Source organism: Eptesicus fuscus, chromosome 1, assembly GCF_027574615.1.
Source record: "Eptesicus fuscus isolate TK198812 chromosome 1, DD_ASM_mEF_20220401, whole genome shotgun sequence".
Classification (NCBI taxonomy): domain Eukaryota; kingdom Metazoa; phylum Chordata; class Mammalia; order Chiroptera; family Vespertilionidae; genus Eptesicus; species Eptesicus fuscus.
The window spans coordinates 136541693-136561811 of record NC_072473.1 but is presented as its reverse complement, the minus strand read 5'-3'; the positions used below and the strand labels follow the sequence as shown (position 1 = coordinate 136561811).

Below are 20119 nucleotides of genomic sequence, written 5' to 3'. Positions count from 1 at the left end.
AAAGGCATTCCTTTGCTCTCTTTGTCTGCCTTCTTCCTTTCCATCCCTCCAGTTAAGGAGGCCTCTCTTTAGAAATCTGGGTGTTGCTGAAGAGCAAGGGGGACAACCAGCTGCAGACAAAGTGGCCTGGCAAACTTTCAGGCCTAAAACTATTGACCACACTAAGTATGGCTGGTGCACTTGAAAAATAAAATGAGTTTTAACAAATTTGCTCCAAAATATTTTATTAGTAAAAATTTTATATAAAAAATGATGAAAGAAAAGTTACCTGTCACATTGAATAACATATTAAAAGCATGTGCATGGTTGTGCTTTATAAAATTAACCAGCCCATCATGGAGCAAAGAAAGTTAGAAATAGTAAATATAGTCATGTCTTTTTTTGGAAAATATCAAAGTACAGAAAGCATCGTGCTAATTTTTAAGTGCAAAGAAAGGTAATAATAAAATAGAATTTAAAAAATTACAAATAAAAATCTGTACATCAAGGATATGTTTAAGGACTTTCTGGGTGCTGAGCACTATGTAGAAAAAGAAGAGGGACTACACAGAGAGGAACCATCACATCAGGTGTTGCACGTCTGGCCCATTTCCGCTTGCAGGGCCATCTCCTCTTTCCTCAGTGGGAATGTGTCAATCAGGTTGAAGAGGGCCACAGGGGTCACCAGGGAGACATAGCGCTCCTTGTCCATGCCATGCTTATCAACCAGCACCATGCTGAAGGAGTAGAGCGGGATTCGCAGCAACAGCCTAGGGCAAAAAAAGAGAGGAATATGTCAAGCCCTAGCTGATTAGGTTCAGTGGATAGAGTGTAGGTCTGCAGACTGACGGGTCCCAGGTTTGATTTGAGGTCAGGGCACATGCCCTGGTTGCAGGATCGGTCCCCAGTAGGGGGTGTGCAGGAGGTAGCCAATCCATGATTCTGTCTCATCATTGATGTTTCTATCTCTCCCTCTCCCTTCCCTTCTGAAATCAATAAAAATATTTTTTAAAAAAAGAGAGAATATGTCAAGCCCTAGCCAGTTTGGCTCAGTGAATAGTGTTGGCCTGTGGACTGACGGGTCCCAGGTTCAATTCTGGTCAAGGGCACATGGCCAGTTGCAGGCTTGATCCCTAGCGTGCAGCATGCAGGAGGCAGCCAATCCATGATTCTTTCTCATCATTGATGTTTCCATCTCTCCCTCTCCCTTCCTCTCTGAAATCAATAAAAATATTTTAAGAGACAGAGAGAGAGAAAATATGTCAAACCTGACTCCCAAGTATTCTGGTGGACCAACCAGACAACCAGAGCCCTATAGTGACAACATGTGCAAAGAAAAGCTTCATACCACAAAGGACTAAATCAGCCTTGAGACTCATGCTACACAAAGTGTGGTCCGTCACATGGAATCTTGTTAGAAATGGAGAATCCCAATCTCAGAGGGAAGATGAGGGAGGGTGGGTGGGAGGTAATCAACCAAGGACTTTGTATGCATATATGCATAACCCATGGACACAGACAATGGGGCGGTGAGCGGGGGGGCTGGAGGGGGTCAATGGGGGGAAAAGAGGATATATGTGATACTTCCAACAATATTTATTTTTAAAAATATTTCCCAATGTGATGTTTATAAAGCAATATAAGTAGACATGTAAGAGTATCTAAGAGCATCTGACAGACCCGAGTTTGAACCCTGATGGTTGTTTTTGTCGTCCAAAATAGTATTTATCAAGAATCTCCTCTATGCAAACAATAACTTTTTACAAAGCATTTTCAGTATCATATGTGGGAATTCTTACCTAACCCCATTATTGGGGAATGGGGGGCATTATTCGCTGGTATGGACAGAAAGGTTAGAATTATGGTTTTAAACAACTTAGCCTCTAAGCCTGAATCTAGAAATCAGATAATACTACCTCCTTTCTGAGGTTTGTTGTAAGGATTAAATGAAATGGAGTATGTAAAATGATGAAGACTGTGCTGGAAGCATTATAATAATTTAATAAATGATTACCTTTATTTTGAAAAAAAAAAGAAGAAGAAATGGAGAATCCCACACTCACCCCCAAGCCTACTGAATTAGGTAGAATCTGCATTATTAGCAAGATCCACAGATGACAGGCATGCCCATAAAAGGTCGAGTAGCATTGCTTTAGATTATAATGGGCAGGAAGTCAGTAGGCCTGCAGTGGTGCTATGTACCAATTGTTGCTACAAGTCATTTACAACAAAGATAACAGATATTTTGCATTAAGTTGGAGTCAATCCAACTTTGCTAACTAGGTTTGCATAACCACATAGGCACTAGATCTAAGTCAGTGGTTATCAACAGGGGACATTTGGCTATGTCTGGACATATTTTTGGTTGTCACAATGGGATAGAGGCCAGGGATGCTTCTTAACATCCTCTAATGCACAAGACAACCACCCAAAAAATGATTATCCAGAGCCAAATGGCAATAATGCAAAGGTTGAAAAAGCCTGGACTGGGTGAAGCTGATTGAAGTAAGTTTCAAAACTTTCTAATTCTGGTCCGTTCTGTAGCTAGCACAAGATAGCACAATCACAGGGGATTGAATTTGGTTCATTATAATTTGACTCTACTTCACTATAATTAAAACTGCAAAAAATATGATTTTTATATCAATACAAACACGTTTAGATGAAGAAAGCTAAAGAAAGCAAACAATGTAGCCCTACCCAGTTTGGCTCTGTGGATAGAGTGTTGCGCCTGTGAACCAAAGGGTCCCAGGTTCAATTCGGTCAAGGGCATGTACCTTGGTTACAGGCTCCTCCCTGGCCTGGGGCCTTAGTTTGGGCTCGTGCAGGAGGCAACCAATCAATGAGTTTCTCTCACATCGATGTTTCTCTCTCTTTCCCTCTTCCACTTTCCCTAAAAATCAGTAGAAAAGTATCCTTGCGTGAGGATTAACAAAAAGAAGAAGAAGAAGGAGAAGGAGAAGAAAAAGAAGAAGAAGAAAAAGAAGAAGAAGAAGAAGAAGAAGAAGAAGAAGAAGAAGAAGAAGAAGAAGAAGAAGAAGAAGAAGGAGAAGAAAAAGAAGAAGAAGAAGAAGAAGAAGAAGAAGAAGAAGAAGAAGAAGAAGAAGAAGAAGAAGAAGAAGAAGAAGAAGAAGAAGAAGAAGAAGCATGTATAAAATGAGCCTGCTCGGTCTCTTTTCCAGATTTATTTATTTATTTTAGTTTAGATATCTTGAAATTGTGTGTGAGGCAGAGTACATACTACAATCTGGATTTAAAATAAAAAAATTTTCTCACATATCTTTAATAAGAGAAGTATCCAGATTTTTGGTGGGCGGGGGGGGGGGGGGGGAGAGGGAGAAATCTTTTAGGAAGGCTCTCCTCTACCCGTCCTACTCCCAACAAGTGGGGAGAAAAGAACAAAGACAAAGCAAAAACACTTGGTTGGAGGGTGAAAGAAGATAATAAAAGCAATTACACATTTAAGGTTACCTGGAATCAAGACTGAATAGAAAGAAACCAGAGAACCTGATCAGAAAAATGTACATTTGTAGGGAGACAATTTCAGAACAGGACATCCCCCTACCTGAGCTGCAGAGCTAGGGCTGGAGGCATAATTTTCACTCCTATCCTGCCAATGAGGGTCGGGAACACGCCCACCAGCTCTACCACAGTGATATGTCGAAGATCCAGGCTGCACTGTGCTTGCTGGAAAAGAAAAATAAAAACGTAGGGAAGGTGTGAGCATGGCTGAAGAAAGAGACTTCCATGTCAAATCATAGGCTGAAAGAAACAGAATTGGTCTGGCTTTTCCTTTTATATATATTTTTATTGATTTCAGAGAGGAAGGGAGAGGGAGAGAGAGAGAAACATTCATGATGAGAGAGAATCATGGATTGGCTCTTACTATACACCCCCTACTGGGGATTGAGCCCACAACCCAGGCATGTGCCCTTGACCAGAATTGAACCTGGGACCCTTTAGTCCGCAGGCTGACGTTCTATCCACTGAGCCACACTAGCTAGAGAAGTTTTTGGAAGTTTATTTGCCCACTCCATACTGTCCTGAAAACAGTTGAAAACTGGGGTGAAACCAGTGACTGGAAAACCTTAACACCTTCCTAGAGGAATTATTCAGAAAGGCCTTGGCAATAGAATTTTGAAAACCTAAGCAAAACAGCAGTCTCTGTCTTTCCAGATGGGGTAAGATTTTACAGGAGCCAAATTTCCTAGAAAGTGTCCAAGAATACCTCCAGAGGATTCTAAATTTGTCTTTGCAAAGAGAAAATTTTTTCCAGAGTCCCCCTACCTGACCTTGTGTCCATCCTATGTACCCCCTGCTGAGTCCCCCACAACCCAGCATGCCAGGGAAACAAGGATAAAATGTTTTAGCTCTCTGAGCTGGCCCTTGGCAAGAGCCACAGGAACATGGCCCATTCAGTCCCGTGCCAGGAGGTCTCTCATCAGGAGCAGCAATGGCCACAGGGAACACAATGTAACATAATGGGGGGAAAATATGAACCTCCTGAATTATTATTTTTTAAAAAATATATTTTATTGATTTTTTTTTCAGAGAGGAAGGGAGAGGGATAGAGAGTTAGAAACATCGATGAGAGAGAAACATCGATCAGCTGCCTCCTGCACACTCCCTACTGGGTATGTGCCTGCAACCAAGGTACATGCCCTTGACCGGACTCGAACCTGGGACCCTTGAGTCCGCAGGCCAACACTCCATCCACTAAATCAAACCAGTTAGGGCCTCCTGAATTATTAGAACACCATTAAAATTTTTTTTATTGATTTCAGAGAGGAAGGAGAGAGAAAGAGAGATAGTAACATCCATGATGAGAGAGAATTATGGACTGGCTGCCTCCTTCACATCACCCCACTGGGGATTGAGGCCAAAACCCAGGAATGTGCCTTTGACCAGAATTGAACCCGGGACCCTACAGTCCACAGGCTGACACTCTATCCACTGAGCCAAACCGGCTAGGGCAGAACACCATTTTTTAAATGACAATTCCACTGAAACAACCCTATATTGGATGACAGAATTGGTAAAACAAATAAACAAACAAAAGACTTAGGAAAGGTAAAAATACACTTTTTATTATTCTAACTGAAACATGTAAGTTGATCAAACCTTCCCTTGAAGGCTCTGGTTTAAATACAAATATAGCCCTAGCTGGTTTGGCTCAGTGGATAGAGCATCAGCCTGTAGACTGAAGGGTCCTGGGTTTGATTGCTGTCAAGGACACATGCCAGGTTGCAGGCTCCATCCCCAGTAGGGGCCATGCAGGAGGCACCCGATCCATAATTCTCTCTCCTCATGAATGTTTCTCTCTCTCTCTCCCTCTCCATTCCTCTCTGAAACCAATAAAAATATATTAAAAAACAAATATAAATATATTGAGTGGTGGGAGGTCACACATAAACACCTAGATGCCCACTATTCAATCCAACCTGTTGATTGGTAATTTTGCTGGTCCCCAAAGTAATAGACTAGACTAGGGCAGGGGTCAGAAGACCTTTCCCATAAAGGTCCAGGGAGCCAATATAGTAGACTCTGCAGAGCTGGATGGCCTCTGCCCTAATCCATTGTGCCACAGTGGTTCACAAACAGCCATAGACAATGCACAGATGAATGTGTGTGCCTGTGTCCCAATAAAGTTTTACCTACAAAAGTCATAGTTTGCCCACATAGAGGAAAAGGAAGTTGTTTTGGATTAATCATTTTTTAATGTAACAGAAGAGGTCAGAAAATGTATGATCATGGAATATAGACTGGAAGGCCAATTTCTCACACACTGGAGTGGTGTGAGCTTGTGTTACCTGAACAGCAAGTCCTGTAATTGGGACAAGAGAATATGAGGATGGAGGTAGTGTGTCAGGATTGGGGCTAAAGACACCATGAATTGGGTTCCTATTTAAGGAACCTGAAAAAAAAATATATATATTTTTTTAACTAGAGGCCCGGTGCATGAAATTCGTGCACAGGTAGGGTCCCTAGCTTTGGCTGGAAATCAGGGCCGATCAGGTTCCCTGCCTCCCCACCTCCTCCTTCCCTTGCTCTGCCACTGGTCACCCGCCGTGTTCCATGCTGCCCCCCCTGGTGGCCAGCACACGTCATAGCGAGCTATCAAACTCCCGGTAGAACTCCTGAGGGGACAATTTGCATATTAGCCTTTTATTATATAGGAGGATTGATTTCAGAGAGTAAGGGAGAAGGAGAGAGAGAGATAGAAGCATTAATGATGAGAGAGAATCATAGATCGGCTGCCTCCTGCACACCACCATTGGGGATAGAACCTGCAACCTGGTCATGTGCCCTGACTAGGAATCAAACCATGACCTCCTGGTTCATGGGTCCCTCAACCACTGAGCCACGCCAGCCAGGTGAACCTGAAAAATTTTGTATGGTTGTTCAGAGTTTATGGGAATTTCTTCAAGTACACGAAAAGAATGAAGATTTAGGATTCATTGAATTAATGCTGAATTGAGAAGTAAAATTGTAGCTTTTGATTAAATCAAGATTGTTGTAAACACATAGTTGTATTCACTGTAATAAATGAAATATTCCTAAAAAAGACAAAACCACAAATGTACAGAACTGTGTCCACACCCCAATGCACATCCTCTCTCTTTAGCATTCAGTCAGGTTAGCCACTCTTAATTGCAAAGAAGCTTAAGGACAAAATCAAGCAACTTCCAGTTTGATCCTTTCAGTATCTACTTGTGTGTTAATCCTCACCTGAGGATATTTTTCCATTGATTTTTTGGGAGCGTGGAAGAGAGAGGGAAAGACAAAGAGAAACATGATGTGAAAGAAACACATCGATTGGTTACCTCCTGCACATGCCCCAACCAGAGCCTGGACTGGGGAGGAGCCTACAACCAAGGTATGTGCCCTTGACTGGAATCAAACCCAGGATCCTTCAGTCTACAGGCTGATGCTCTATCCACTGAGCCAAACCAGCTAGGGTTCTAGTTGTTTTTAAAATTATTTTTATTATTTTTTAAAATTTAAATTCTTTATTGTTTAAAGTATTACATATGTCTCCTTTCCCCCCCATTGACCTCTCCTTGGTTGCTCCCACCCCTAAGCACAAGCCCTAGTTGTTGTTTTTTAAAGACATTGGTTGCCTCATTTAGTAGTTACAAAGTTTGCACAGCTGGGAAGGGCACATTTCCTACAAAAGTGTTTCTCAAATTTTCAGGTGCTTAGTGTGAGAATAAACAAATCATCTTTTCTGTTAAAGAACAGTTTAGACAGCCGCCATTTTGGACTGTGTGACTTGGCAGCCGCCATGTTGGCCACATGGCTTACAACTCCCCTGGGGGCCGCCATCTTGAAACAGCAAAGGCCAACCCCTCCCTTTGAATTAGCCAATCACAAAAACTTCACCTGAGTTACAATCAAAAGCAAGGGACAGGTCACATGCATCAGGGATTATAAATCCTGAGCAGACCACCTGCTCGGTATGCACACACTTCCAGACCATGTGTGTGCACGCTTCTATGTAGAAGTAAAGATGTTTGCCTTGCTGCCTGGCTCCTGGGTATGTTTTGTGTTCTATCAGGACCCCTGACTTGGGGTGCTTGCCTTATTTCTAACATTAGGAATCACCTGATTGAATGAAAATGTAGATCCTTATCCAGTAGGTCTGAAATGGGGCTTGAGAATTTGAATTTCCACTGAGCTCCCAGGTGAAAGGTGAGGAGGGGGCGGTGGGGGGGGAATGTGGGTAGAATATGGGGCCTGAGGGCTCCTGGACTCCACTTATCCCTTGAGCCAAGCTTTTGGGCATATGCTGGACAGGTTCAGCAAAGACAATTGTTTTTTGGCTGGGCCTGGACAGCATGGCAGTGAGGCTCATTAGTGAAGACAAACTAATTTCATTCATTGAAAAAATGATCGGGTTTGTGCTGGGGAGGAGTCCATGTTAATCAGGTTATGCTCCAGAACCAGAAAGGAATATTGATAACTGTAATGTACCAGTGCCTGAAGCTCAAGGTAAATGGATTAGGCATTGAAGCTGGCCTTTACTGTTTTTTTTGTTTTGTTTTGTTTTGTTTTTTTTACTATATGATTTCATTTATATATGGAACCTATAAAAGGCGAATTCATAGAAACAGAGACTGGAATGGTGGGTACCAGGGGCAGAGGTATGGGAAATGGGGAGATGTTGGTCACAAACTTTCAGTTTTAAAATGAATAACTTCTGGGGATTGAATGTACAGCATGGTCATTTTAGTTAATAGAACTGTTCAATGTATTTCAAAGTTGCTAAGAGAGTAGGTCTTAAATATTCTTACCATCACAAAAAAAAATGGCAGTTATGTGACATGATAAAGATGTTAGCTATCCTATGGTGGTAATCATTTGCAATATACAAATGTATCAAATCAAGACATTGTACACTTTAAATTTACACAATGTCAATTATATCTCAACTAGTGGCCTGGTGCACGGATTTGTGCACATTGAAAGGAAATTAATTAGAAGAAAGATTCATGCGGTAATTATGTTACTGCAAAAATTACATGTCAAAATAGTATATATATATATATATATATATATATATATATATATATATATATAATATAGTATTATAAAATTAAAATACAAAATTAAATTGCCAGTGCACATCATATGTACCAGCCGGTTGGTTGTGTGCAATTGGCTCCAGTGAGAGCTTTATATGTATCGTGCATGTGGGAGTCAACATTTATTTTTAAATTGCCAGTGCATGTCTTATGTACCAGCCAGCCCATCAGTTCGATGGACGGTTGGTCACTTAGCCAGATAGATAGATAGATAGATAGATAGATAGATAGATAGATAGATAGATAGATAGATAGATAGATAGATAGATAGATAGATAGATAGATAAAGGTGGGGCACAATTTTTTTTTTAAATTCCTGCTCTTTCCTTCTCTTCCTGATAGAGTTAAATATCTTGCTGGCCTTTATTTTTCATGAAATAACTGGGCCCTTCCTTCCTATTAGAGGTCCCTTCCTTGTCTTTGCCCCAAGAACTCACCTGTAGCATTCCCAGCTGCAGCCTGTAGAGCAGGTTTCGGGCTGTAGGTGTAGACACAATGAGGATTCTCCTTTTCTCATAAAACTGATCCAGAAGTGCCGCAGCTGTTCTGACACCCACATTGATATTCATAGCTGTGATTAGAAAAGGCCATATCGGTTAGAAATGGTCTACTCATCCATGTATGCATATATTCATGGCCCATAGACACAGACCATGGGGTGGTGAGGGCCTGGAGGGGGACAGGGGAAGAGGCTGGAGGGAGTCAATAGGGGAAAAAGGGGACATATGTAATACTTTCAACAGTAAAGAATTATTTAAAAATATAATAAATGAATAAATTTTATAGGACTCCCCAGATTGCTCATCCAGAGGTGAGACCCAATAGCTTTCACCTCATTAGATTTAGACTCCTGCCTAAATAAAAACCAGGAGAAACAACTGGATTTCCTTTTTTTTACATTTTTATTAAATTTACTGGGGTGACATTGGTTAATAACATGATATAGGTTTCAGGTGTACAATTCTATACTACATCTTCTATATATTATATTGTGTGTTCACACCCCAGGTCTTGATTTCCTTTTCAGAGCATCTCTTAGTGTCCTTGAGCCTGTCACAACTTAAAAAGAAAGGAAGAAAGAAATGGTCCATTCGTTAAAGCATCAAACAGAAGGTCAAATGACAGCGGGAAGGTTAGGGAGAGGTGGGGGAGATAAGAGATCAACCGAAGGACTTGTATGCAAGCATATAAGCATAACCAATGGACACAAAACTCTGGGGGGTGAGGGCATGTATGGGAGTGGGGGGGGGCAATGGTAAGATATGTACACATATAATACCTTAATAAAAAAATGAAGAAAAAAAAAAGAAATGGTCCATTCATTCTGGCTCCACCTAGCCTATGATGACACGCAGAACCATATGTGTAAGAAGTGGGCCCTGAGATAAAGATTCCGTTGCAAGCAGTTATTCACCAGGTGGTCTCAAGAAGCACTGGTAGAGTGGGGAAGTATATTAGTTTCCTCTTTTTTTGAGTTTTTTATAAAGTTTATTTACCTTATTTAGATAGATTGTTTTATCAAGACTTATGAGTATACTAGAATTATTTCTAGTTATAATTTACCAAAATGTACATGAGAGTTATTTTCTGCCATGAAGAAAATGTGATATTTCAAGTGAGAAGGAAATTGGGGAGAGGGGCAACTTTGGGGGCTTTCAGCCTAGTTCAGTATCTAGTTAAACAGTAATCTTACTGCCCCATTCTGACTGACTTGGGCAGAGCTACAAAGCCCACTCTGAGGGGCCTGCCATAAGAATATATATATATATATATATATATATATATATATATATATATATATCAAAACATCCCAGGGAAACCAAGATGGCAGCAAAGTTAAACAAGTAAACTGCCGCCGCGCACAACAATTTCAAAAATACAACTAAAAGACAAAGCATCTACCACCCAGAACCACAGGAAAGCTGGATGAATGGTAGATTTACAACTAAGAAGGAAAAAGAAAGAACAAACGCGGAAGGGCTGAGGTACGGAGGCGTGTGAATTGGGCTGGTGGCGGGCGACGGAATGCGTGGCTTTTTTTCCAACCCGAAGGGAGATAAGCTCCCGATCACTCTGAAATCCAGTTTCTGGGGACGAGAGGGGGACCCAGACACCTATGGGGAGAAGCTGGACTCTCGGCCATCGTGTCGGAAAGTGAGAGTGACTTTCTTGCAGAGGTGCGCCCAGCAATCAGTGTTTACTGCGCTGGAGCACGGGACGCAGGGACTTGAAACCTTGAAACGGGAAAGGCAGAAAAGGCAGACTAGCAGCCATTGCTGTTTGCCACGCCCTAACCTAGTGACGCCCTGAGACCCCGCCCCACCCTGAGACCCACCCCGCACATTCTACAAACCCGCCCAGGCTCCAAACAGCAGCTTTTGCATATAAATGGCCTTCCCTGTGGCAGCTTAACCAAATAAACTGCAGCTCCAGTCAGACTGCTCCCAAACCACTCAAGCAAAGAGGAGAAAACTGCAGTTTTTGCTGTAACTCCTGCTGAGTGGCCTCAGACAGTAGCTGACCTGCACCCCATTGGAAATCCAGAAACGAGGGCATCTAGTGGTCAGTGTGAGACGACACCAGATTTCAACCACTCGCATAAGGGACACATTCAAGAGGCAGACTCAGTGAGCGCCAAAGCCCTACTGCAACAAGTCCTGGCCCATAAACGTGTCTCCAGCACAGCAATTCTTCCTTTATAGACACAGCAGGTCCTCACAGCCAATTGGCCTGGAGGTCAATTCCTCCCAGTGACACCAACAACAATCAAGACTTAACTATAACAAGGCTGTACACACAGTCTAAAAAGGGGTGCACCAAGAGCGTCCACCTCAGGTAACTGGGAGGCTGACCCGTTGAACCAATAGGACACAATAGGACACAAAGCTACCCTACCAACTCAGGGAAGCAGCGAAAATGAAGAGGCAAGGAAACAGATCCCAAACAAAAGAAATGGAGGAGAACAAATGACTGGACATAGAGTTCAAAACCACAGTTATAAGGTTTTTCAAGAATTTCATGGAAAAAGCCAATAAATTTAATGAGACCCTCGAGGATATGAAAAAGGTCCAACTAGAAATGAAACATACACTGAGTGAAATAAAAAATATTACACAGAGACCCAGCAGCGGACTAGAGGAACGCAAGAATCAAGTCAAAGATTTGGAATACAAAGAGGCAAAGGACACGCCTCCAGAAAAGCAAGAAGAGAAGAGAATTCAGAAAGTAGAAGATAGTGAAAGAAGCCTCTGGAACAACATCAAGCGTGCCAGCATCCGAATTTTTGGGGTACCAGAAGGAGAGAGAGAGCAAGACACTGAAAACCTATTTGAAGAAATAATGACTGAAAACTTCCCCCACCTGGTGAAAGAAATAGACTTACAAGTCCAGGAAGCGCACAGAACCCCAAACAAAAGGAATCCAAAGAGGACCACACCAAGACACATCATAATTAAAATGCCAAGGGCAAAAGACAAAGAGAGAATCTTGAAAGCAGCAAGAGAAAAACAGTTAGTTACTTAGAAGGGAACACCCATATGATTATCAGCTGATTTCTCAACAGAAACTATGCAGGCCAGACGGGAATGGCAAGAAATATTCAAGTGATGAATAGCAAGAACCTACAACCAAGACTACTCTACCCAGCAAAGTTATCATTCAGAATTGAAGGGCAGATAAAGAGCTTCACAGATAAGAAAAAGCTAAAGGAATTCATTACCACCAAACCAGTATTACATGAAATGCTGAAAGGTATTATTTAAAAGGAGGAAAAAGAAGAAAAAAGTAAAGATAAAAATTATGAACAACAAATACATACCTATCAACAAGTGAATCTGAAAGTCAAGTGAATTAAAAATCTGAAGAACAGAATAGACTGATGAACAGTCTAATAGAATCAGGGGCATAGAATAGGAGTGGATTGATAATTCTCAGGGGAAGGGGGTGTCTGTGTGGGGGGTACGGGAAGAGACTGGACAATATCATAAACCCATGGATAAGGATAGCGAGGGGGGGGGGAAGTAAGGGCAGAGGGAAGGGTGGGAAGTGGGAGGAGGGGAGAAACAATTGTAATAATCTGAACAATAAAGATTTATTAAAAAAACAAAAACAAATAAACAAACAAAAAACATCCCCCCATTGGCAGTTCAGGCTTTGGATCAGAATCCCCTGGACTATCAGTGCTGCATAATAAAGGTTTTCTTTCCTGATTCCTCTGAGTGCTGACTGATGGTTCTCCTGGGCTATTTGAAGAATTGCTGCCACAACACAAGGAACTTTGGAAACACTAAAAATTATTTCAAACACTTAGAACTTGGACAGTAAGATCTAAAATATAATGAAAGTTGGTGTTTTGGTCATTATTTAAGACTTAAAATTTTTTTGAAACACCTTATTATTCCAAACTCCTTATTACTCAATTTTATTTAAGTGGTGAATTCCTCTAACAATTTATATTCCATGTGTATATTAAATCCTTGTGAAAATCTATTCATTGGTGTTGTGTTACACAAATGACCCATGAATAGAACATTGTTTTGAATCTTGTAAATATTAGCCCTAGTAGAATTGTAAGATGCTGGGCAATAAAAACGTGGCTATCTGAAAAAGATTACAAGTGTAATATTCTTTTGCCTTTGGGGGCCTGGTTGAGCTCTAAGCCATATTAGTTTCCTTTTACTGCTGTGACAAATCACTAGGAACTTAGTGGTTTAACACACACCAATTTATTCTCACACAATGCTGACCATCACAAGTGTGAAATGGGCTTCCCTGGCCTGGAGTCAAGGTGTTGGCAGAACAACCCCCAGATTTTTAAAATATATATTTGTATTGATTTCAGAGAGGAAGGGAGGGAGAGAGAGATAGAAACATCCATAAACATCCATGATGAGGGAGTATCATGGATCGGCTGCCTCCTGCACTGCCCCCCCCCCCCCCCCCACCACACACACACACAACTGAGGATCTAGCTGTAACCTCCTGGTTCATAGGTTGATGCTCAGCCACTGAGCACCACCGGCCGGGCTGTGTCCATCATCATTTTCTCTGGCTCTCACAGCAATTCTGCCTCCCTCTTCTAAAGACCCTGGTAATGACATTGGGCCACCCTGGAGATACAGTATACTCGGCCCACCTCAAAATCTTTAACATCAAGACTCATGCAATGACCCTTTGGCCATGTCAGGGAACCTATTCACAGGTTCTGGGGATTATCTGTGGACATGGGGAAAAGGGGCTGGAGAGAGTAATTATTCTCCCCACTTCAAGACATGGAAAGAGGTAAGTTTCTTTCTTTCTTTCTTTTTCTTTCTTTCTTTCTTTCTTTCTTTCTTTCTTTCTTTCTTTCTTTCTTTCTTTCTTTCTTCTTTCTCTTTTTCCTTTCTTCTTTCTTTCTTTCTTTCTTTCTTTCTTTCTTTCTTTCTTTCTTTCTTCCTTTCTTTTTCTTTCTCTTTCTTTCTTTCTTTCTTTCTTCTTTCTTTCTTTCTTTCTTTCTTTCTTTCTCTTTCTTCCTTTCTTTCTTTCTTCCTTTCTTTCTCTTTCTTTCTTTCTTTCTTTCTTCTTTCTTTCTTTCTTTCTTTCTTTCTTTCTTTCTTTCTTTCTTTCTTTCTTCTTCCTTTCCCTTCCATTCCCTTCCTTTCCCTTCCTTTCCCTTCCCTTCCCATCCCTTCCCTTCCCTTCCCTTCTCTTCCCTTCCTTTCTTCCTTCTTTCCTTCCTTCTCTCTCTCTCTCCTCTCTTTCCTTTTCAATTGTCATCCGATGATATTTTTCCATCGATTTTCAGAGAGAGTGGAACAGAGAGGGAAATGGACAGAAACATCAATGTGACAGAAACACATTGATTGGTTGCCTTCTGCATGCACCCCCACCAGGGCCTCGGCTGGGGGAGGAGCCTGCAATCAAGGTAAGTGCCCTTGACAGGAATAAAACCCAGGCCCCTTTGGTCCTCAGGTTGGTGTTCTAGCCACTGAGCCAAACCAGCCCGGGCTGTAACCTGGTTTATTTATTTTCCCCCACCTACCTCAGATATAGCAGTGAAAACATGAAAAGTAACACATGCTTTATAAATTCAATGCATTTGTCCAGCTGGCACTGGCGTGGCTCAGTGGTTGAACATCCACCTCCATCCCCAGTAGGGGAGTCATGCTGGAGGCAGCCAATCCATGATTCTCTCTCATCATTGATATTTCTCTCTCTCTCTTCCTTCCTTTCTGAAATCAATAAAAGTATATTTAAAAAAAAGAGGGATGACATTGAACCTTTCCAAGCATGTAGAATGAAACCCTTCCTCCCTATACTTGAATCCAGAAGCAAGGGGTTTCCAGGTTCTGCTGCAGGGGACAGAGTGGGCTGCACACGTACCTGCACATGTGGGCTCTGTGCCAGACCAAGCCAGGTTAGACTGACATACTCGGGCAGGGCTACCCTGGAGCTCATAGCCACCGATGCAGGAGAACTCACAAGTGGCTCCATAATTATCCCCGTCGCTGGAGCACTTCATGTAACCATTCTCGGGAGCGTTGAGTTTTCCACAGCGTTTGACTGTAGGAACACAATCCCAAGTAAGTCTCAATGCTGAGCTCGGCTCCACAGAGTAACCAGGAAAAGTGAGATCTCAGATGCCCCAGCTTTGTCATCAGGCTTCTACATCATGGTGTGAAATGAGTGAGGGGCAGGCATGGTATCTGGCCAGGGGGTGGGCCTTGGAATGGTTATTGTTCATGCCAGAAAGACCATTGAGATCAACTAGTTTAGCCCTATGTTTTATATGAAGAAGTAGACACAGAAGATTACAGAGTAAAGATGGTTTGTAATTAACCCTAGCCAGTTTGGCTCAGTGAATACAGCATTGGCCTATGGACTGAAGGGTCCTGGGTTCGATTCTGATCAAGGGCACATGCCTGGATTGAGGGCTTGATCCCCAGTGGGGGGGGGCATGCAGGAGGCAGCTGATCCATGATTCTCTCTCATCATGGATGTTTCTAACTCTCCTTCTCCCTCTCTGAAAACAATAAAAAATAAATAAATAAATATTAAATAAATATTTTTCCAATTAAAAAACACACAAAACAGTTAGTAATTAGCTGCCCAAACCATGAGGCATAAAATAAACTTGAAAAATAATTTTTTTCAGGTAGACCCAAGGTTTTAGGATACCAAAAATATGGTCCAGTGGCCCAATTTAGAGGGCTTCTTACTTCCATTCTAGAAGTACTTGAAGGCGGTAGCTGGTCACCCAAGCCCAGGGATGGAAAGGTTATCAAATAATATGTTTCTAGGATGGCCAGAGGTGGGCTCATATGAGACTAGCTTATTGCTCTCTCAGACTCCTTAAGTAAGTGGCCATCCCTGAACCTCATCCAGGTTTATATTGTGAAATTCAGGCATTAAGAATTGAATCCCAATATAAGTAACAAAATAAACAGATGAATGGAGTGGACCCCGAGACATGGAAGCATGGAACAGAGTGCAGAATCTCAGAGGGAAGACAGGGGAGGGTGGGTGGGAGGTAATCAACCAAAGATCTTGTATGCATATATGCATGGCCCATGCACACAGATAATGGAGTGGTGAGGGCCTGGGGCACGAGGAAAAGGTGGCTGGAGGGGGTCAATGGGGGAAAAAAGGAGACATATGTAATACTTTCAACAATAAAGAATTAATTTTTCAAAAGAAATAAAAGTGAATCCAAGCTGGGAAGTATCCATATAATAGTGGGTGCTCACAGAGGATTCCCTTTGTTCTTGTAAAGAGGGTGGAAAGCCAATAAGCAATAGTCTTACCTCTTACTTTAACTCGAAATTTGCAAGTGCCCTTGTTCTCTGCTCGGTCATAAACAGTATACTGGATCTTATGGTCTCCTTCTGGAAAATTTGATCCTGGGGGGAGGCCTTTGAGAATAACACTTAAAGAGGGGAAAAGAACAGAGCAAAGACAATCATTGTGGTCCTAGCAACTCGTAAGCCATTGTGGGCCTAATGATCATAGATAATCATGATAGGCATGTGTTGAACACCCAGCAGAGGATGCCAGGACACAGAGGGGCAACCATTAGGCCAGTGTAACTAGAACAAATATGGAATAAAGAATATAATTTTTGCCCTAGCTGGTTTGGCTCAGTGGACAGAGTGTCAGCTTGCACACTGAGGAGTCCTGGGTTCGATTCTGGTCAAGGGCACATGCCCTAGTTGCAGGATTGATCCCCAGTAGGGGGCATGCAGGAGGCAGCCAATCCATGATTCTCTCTCATCATGGATGTTTCCATCTCTCTCTCCCTCTCCCTTCCTCTCTGAAATCAATAAAAATATATTTTAAAAAAAGATAATGTGCAAAATGAGACTAAAGATAGACTCCAAGATGCAACAACAAAAAAGAATATAATTTTCTAAGCTTTACTTTGTTTTAGAAGAGCTGTTTGAGACAAGAAAATGGAAGTCTCCAATTCCTGGGAAGTTTATATTTAATTTTCTCACTGGATGGTAGAACAGAGGATGGAGGAAGCAGAGAACCTAGGGTCTTACTCGTCAGAGTATAGTCTAAGCAGTCCTTCACTAGATGGGCCTGCAGAAGGAACTGGAACTTTCTTTTTCTATCAGGGCCAGTAGAGACCTTTCCGTAGCAAAAGTTCAACTTCATGGTGATTCCTTGGTGATACTACTAATGATAAGTATACTAATATTGTTCTTTGTAGTTATACAAACCTTATATATGTCAGGCATTGTTCTAGGCATTTCCCATATAGTAGTTTATTTCACTGTCACCACAACCCTATGGGGTATGTATTATTATGGCTGCATACATTTGCAGCAAGGGTCCATGTTATGAAGAAGGGGCCATGCACAAATGAAAACACTAGACAAGAAATATGAATTTAGAAGGCATAGGGGGGCAGGTGGAAACTTCACTCTAGTGGAGAAGCTCCCTGACTTCTGGGTCCAGTCTGCTTTTATTCACTTGAATACACATTTGTCCTTTAGGAATGCATACAGACATATCAAAGGTAAAGTTTGGTAAACAGTAAAAGGATTATCAGGTTAGGAGATTGCCTTGAGCCATTTGGCCAACAGCTGGGCAATATTATGCTGATTTTCAGCCTTGCTCGTCTTAGCCTCTGGCATTTATTTTCATTATTATTTTAATATTTTATTTTATTTTTTAAATATATTTTTTATTGATTTCAGAGAGGAAGAGAGAGGGATAGAGAGATAGAATAACAATGTATGGTGTTAGATGGTACTAGATTTATTGGGATGATCATTTTGTAAGTTATATAAATGTCTAATCACTGGGTTGTGCACCTGAAACTATACTGTACCTCAACTCTAAATGAAAAAAAATAGATTTTAAAAAATATTTTTTAGAAAAGAGACATCAATGATGAGAGAGAATTGTGGATCAGTTGCCTCCTGCATGCCCCCTACTGGGATTGAGCCCGCAACCTGGGCATGTGCCCTTGACCAGAATTGGACCCAGGATCCTTCAGTCTGCAGGCTGGTGCTCTATCCACTGAGCCAAGCCAGCTAGGGCTCTTTACAGTTCTTAATAATGATGAAAATGTTTCCTAATAATGGACATGTGAAAGTATTGTTACCACTGGGGAGAACCTTATACCTTAGAACCTTGTCTAAGATGGCTGTTTACAAGGTATGAAGGGAGGGGCCTTGAGAAAGTTCCAGAAATCCTACCATGAGAGACATATCACTTTGGGCCTTAGATGCTTTAAGGTCCCCAGGAAGCATGACTGAACTGCAAATAAACCTGGGAGCAATTGTACTTCAAATAGAAGTGAGGTAACATCATTCCATCTGACAAGTTTCACTCACTCAGTTAGAATGCCGTCTGCTGTGTCTCTTCCTTCGGGTGTATCCCAGGACACCCGGACTGTCAGCTTATTGGGTTCAGCCATACGTTCCTTCACGCTTGGGCACTTGATTCTAGGAGGTTCCATATCTGAAAACATACCAGAGTATTCTCACCATCATCAAGAAACTATCTCATCCACTTGGGGTTTGACACCCAGCATTTGACATGCCCAAAGCTCTAGGCACTCCTCATTTTTTGTTTAGTTGTTCTTTTAAATACATTTTTATTGATTTCAGAGAGGAAGGGAGAGGGAGAGAGAGATAAACACATCCATGATGAGAGAGAATCATGGATTGGCTGCCTCCTGCACACCCCACACTGGGGATTGAGCCAGCAACCCGGGCATGTGCCTTTGATTGGAATAAAATCTGGGACCCTTCACTCCACAGGCCGACACTCTATCCACTGAGCCAACCTGGCTAGGGTGGCACTCCTCATCTTTGAAGGGTTTGTTCACTTCCCTCTGTATTTCTCTTCCTTCATCTTGATCCTTCTCTCTTGCTGAGATTTAAGATGGTTTGGGTACTCACATGTGCATGGCTAAACCTGCATTCAACTGGCCTTGCTAGGTGTTGTATAGCATAATTTATTAGCTATAGCTTCTTCTTTCCCATGTTTCTAAATTCTGCCTACTGACTTGGCAATATGGCAGTAACCCAGCAAAAGGCAGAAGGCATTCAGCCATAGTGAGTCTCTCCTGCTTTAAAAACAGCATCATAGAACATTATAGAAAGGTACCTTAGTTATCACCCACTTCAATTGAATTCAACACCACAAATATTTAGTAAGTGCCTGCCTTACCCAATGCATCATTCCAACTCCTGGGGTTGAAGTGCACAAAGGCAAGAGAATCATGTGATTCTCAAAGAGTTTACAGTCTATTAAGGGGATTATGTCAGCACACATAAAGTATGACATGAGGTAGAAATAGCACTGCCTCAGGAGAAGTAAAAGAAAATGCTATGGAGGCTTACAGAAGCCACACAATGTTATCATTTTACAGATGTATAAGCTGAGGCTCAGAGAGATTAAGTGATTTATTTAAAGCCATGCATGTACATAGTGACAGTGTGAATTATAACCTAAGTTGGAGCACTTACCCCTGGAACAAGCCCTGGAACAGCTTAGGGTCAATCAGAAAGACAAGTATGCAATATCTTCCACTTTCTGGTCAAATATAACCAGCAATTTCATAATAGAGAGCATATTTATTTTTTTAAAATGTAAAGCCCAAGTGTCCATCAGTAGATGAGTGGATAAAAAAAGCTGTGGTACATTTACACAACAGAATACTACTTGGGCATAAAAAAGAAGGAAATCTTACCTGTTGTGACAGCATGGTGGGACCTTGAGTGTATTATGCTAAGTGAAATAAGCCAGTCAGAGAAAGACAAATATCATATGATGTCCCTTATATGTGGAATCTCATGAACAAAATAAACTAAAACAAAATAGAAACAGACCCATAGATACAGAAAACAAACTGACAGCTGTCAGAGGAGAGGGGTGTTGCAGGGCTGGATGTAAAAGGTGAAGGGATTAAGCAACACCCCTCCCCCCAAAAAAATTCATAGACTCAGACAACAGTATGATGATTGCTAGAGGGAAAAGGGGTGCGGGAAGTAGAAGAGGATAAAGGGGAGATAAATGGTGATGGAAGGAGACCTGAATTGGGGTGGGGAACACACAATACA

General features: G+C 41.7%; 1 protein-coding gene across 4 annotated transcripts in view; it reads right to left on the bottom strand.

Moving 5' to 3' along the window:
* Positions 1 to 225: 225 nt before the first annotated feature.
* Positions 226 to 20119, bottom strand: part of SRPX (sushi repeat containing protein X-linked) — an 87479-nt gene continuing 67585 nt past the window's right edge. For 3 of the 4 annotated variants that reach the window (XM_054718739.1, XM_054718750.1, XM_054718745.1), the window contains 6 exons: positions 18386 to 18512; positions 16346 to 16467; positions 14925 to 15104; positions 9002 to 9135; positions 3545 to 3666; positions 226 to 749 (listed from right to left, as the gene is read on the bottom strand). In XM_054718739.1, coding sequence (XP_054574714.1) covers positions 566 to 749; positions 3545 to 3666; positions 9002 to 9135; positions 14925 to 15104; positions 16346 to 16467; positions 18386 to 18512 — 869 coding nt within the window. In that variant the 3' untranslated portion in view covers positions 226 to 565. The remainder of the gene's footprint in view (positions 750 to 3544; positions 3667 to 9001; positions 9136 to 14924; positions 15105 to 16345; positions 16468 to 18385; positions 18513 to 20119) is intronic. The other variant, XM_054718754.1, reaches the window with a different exon arrangement.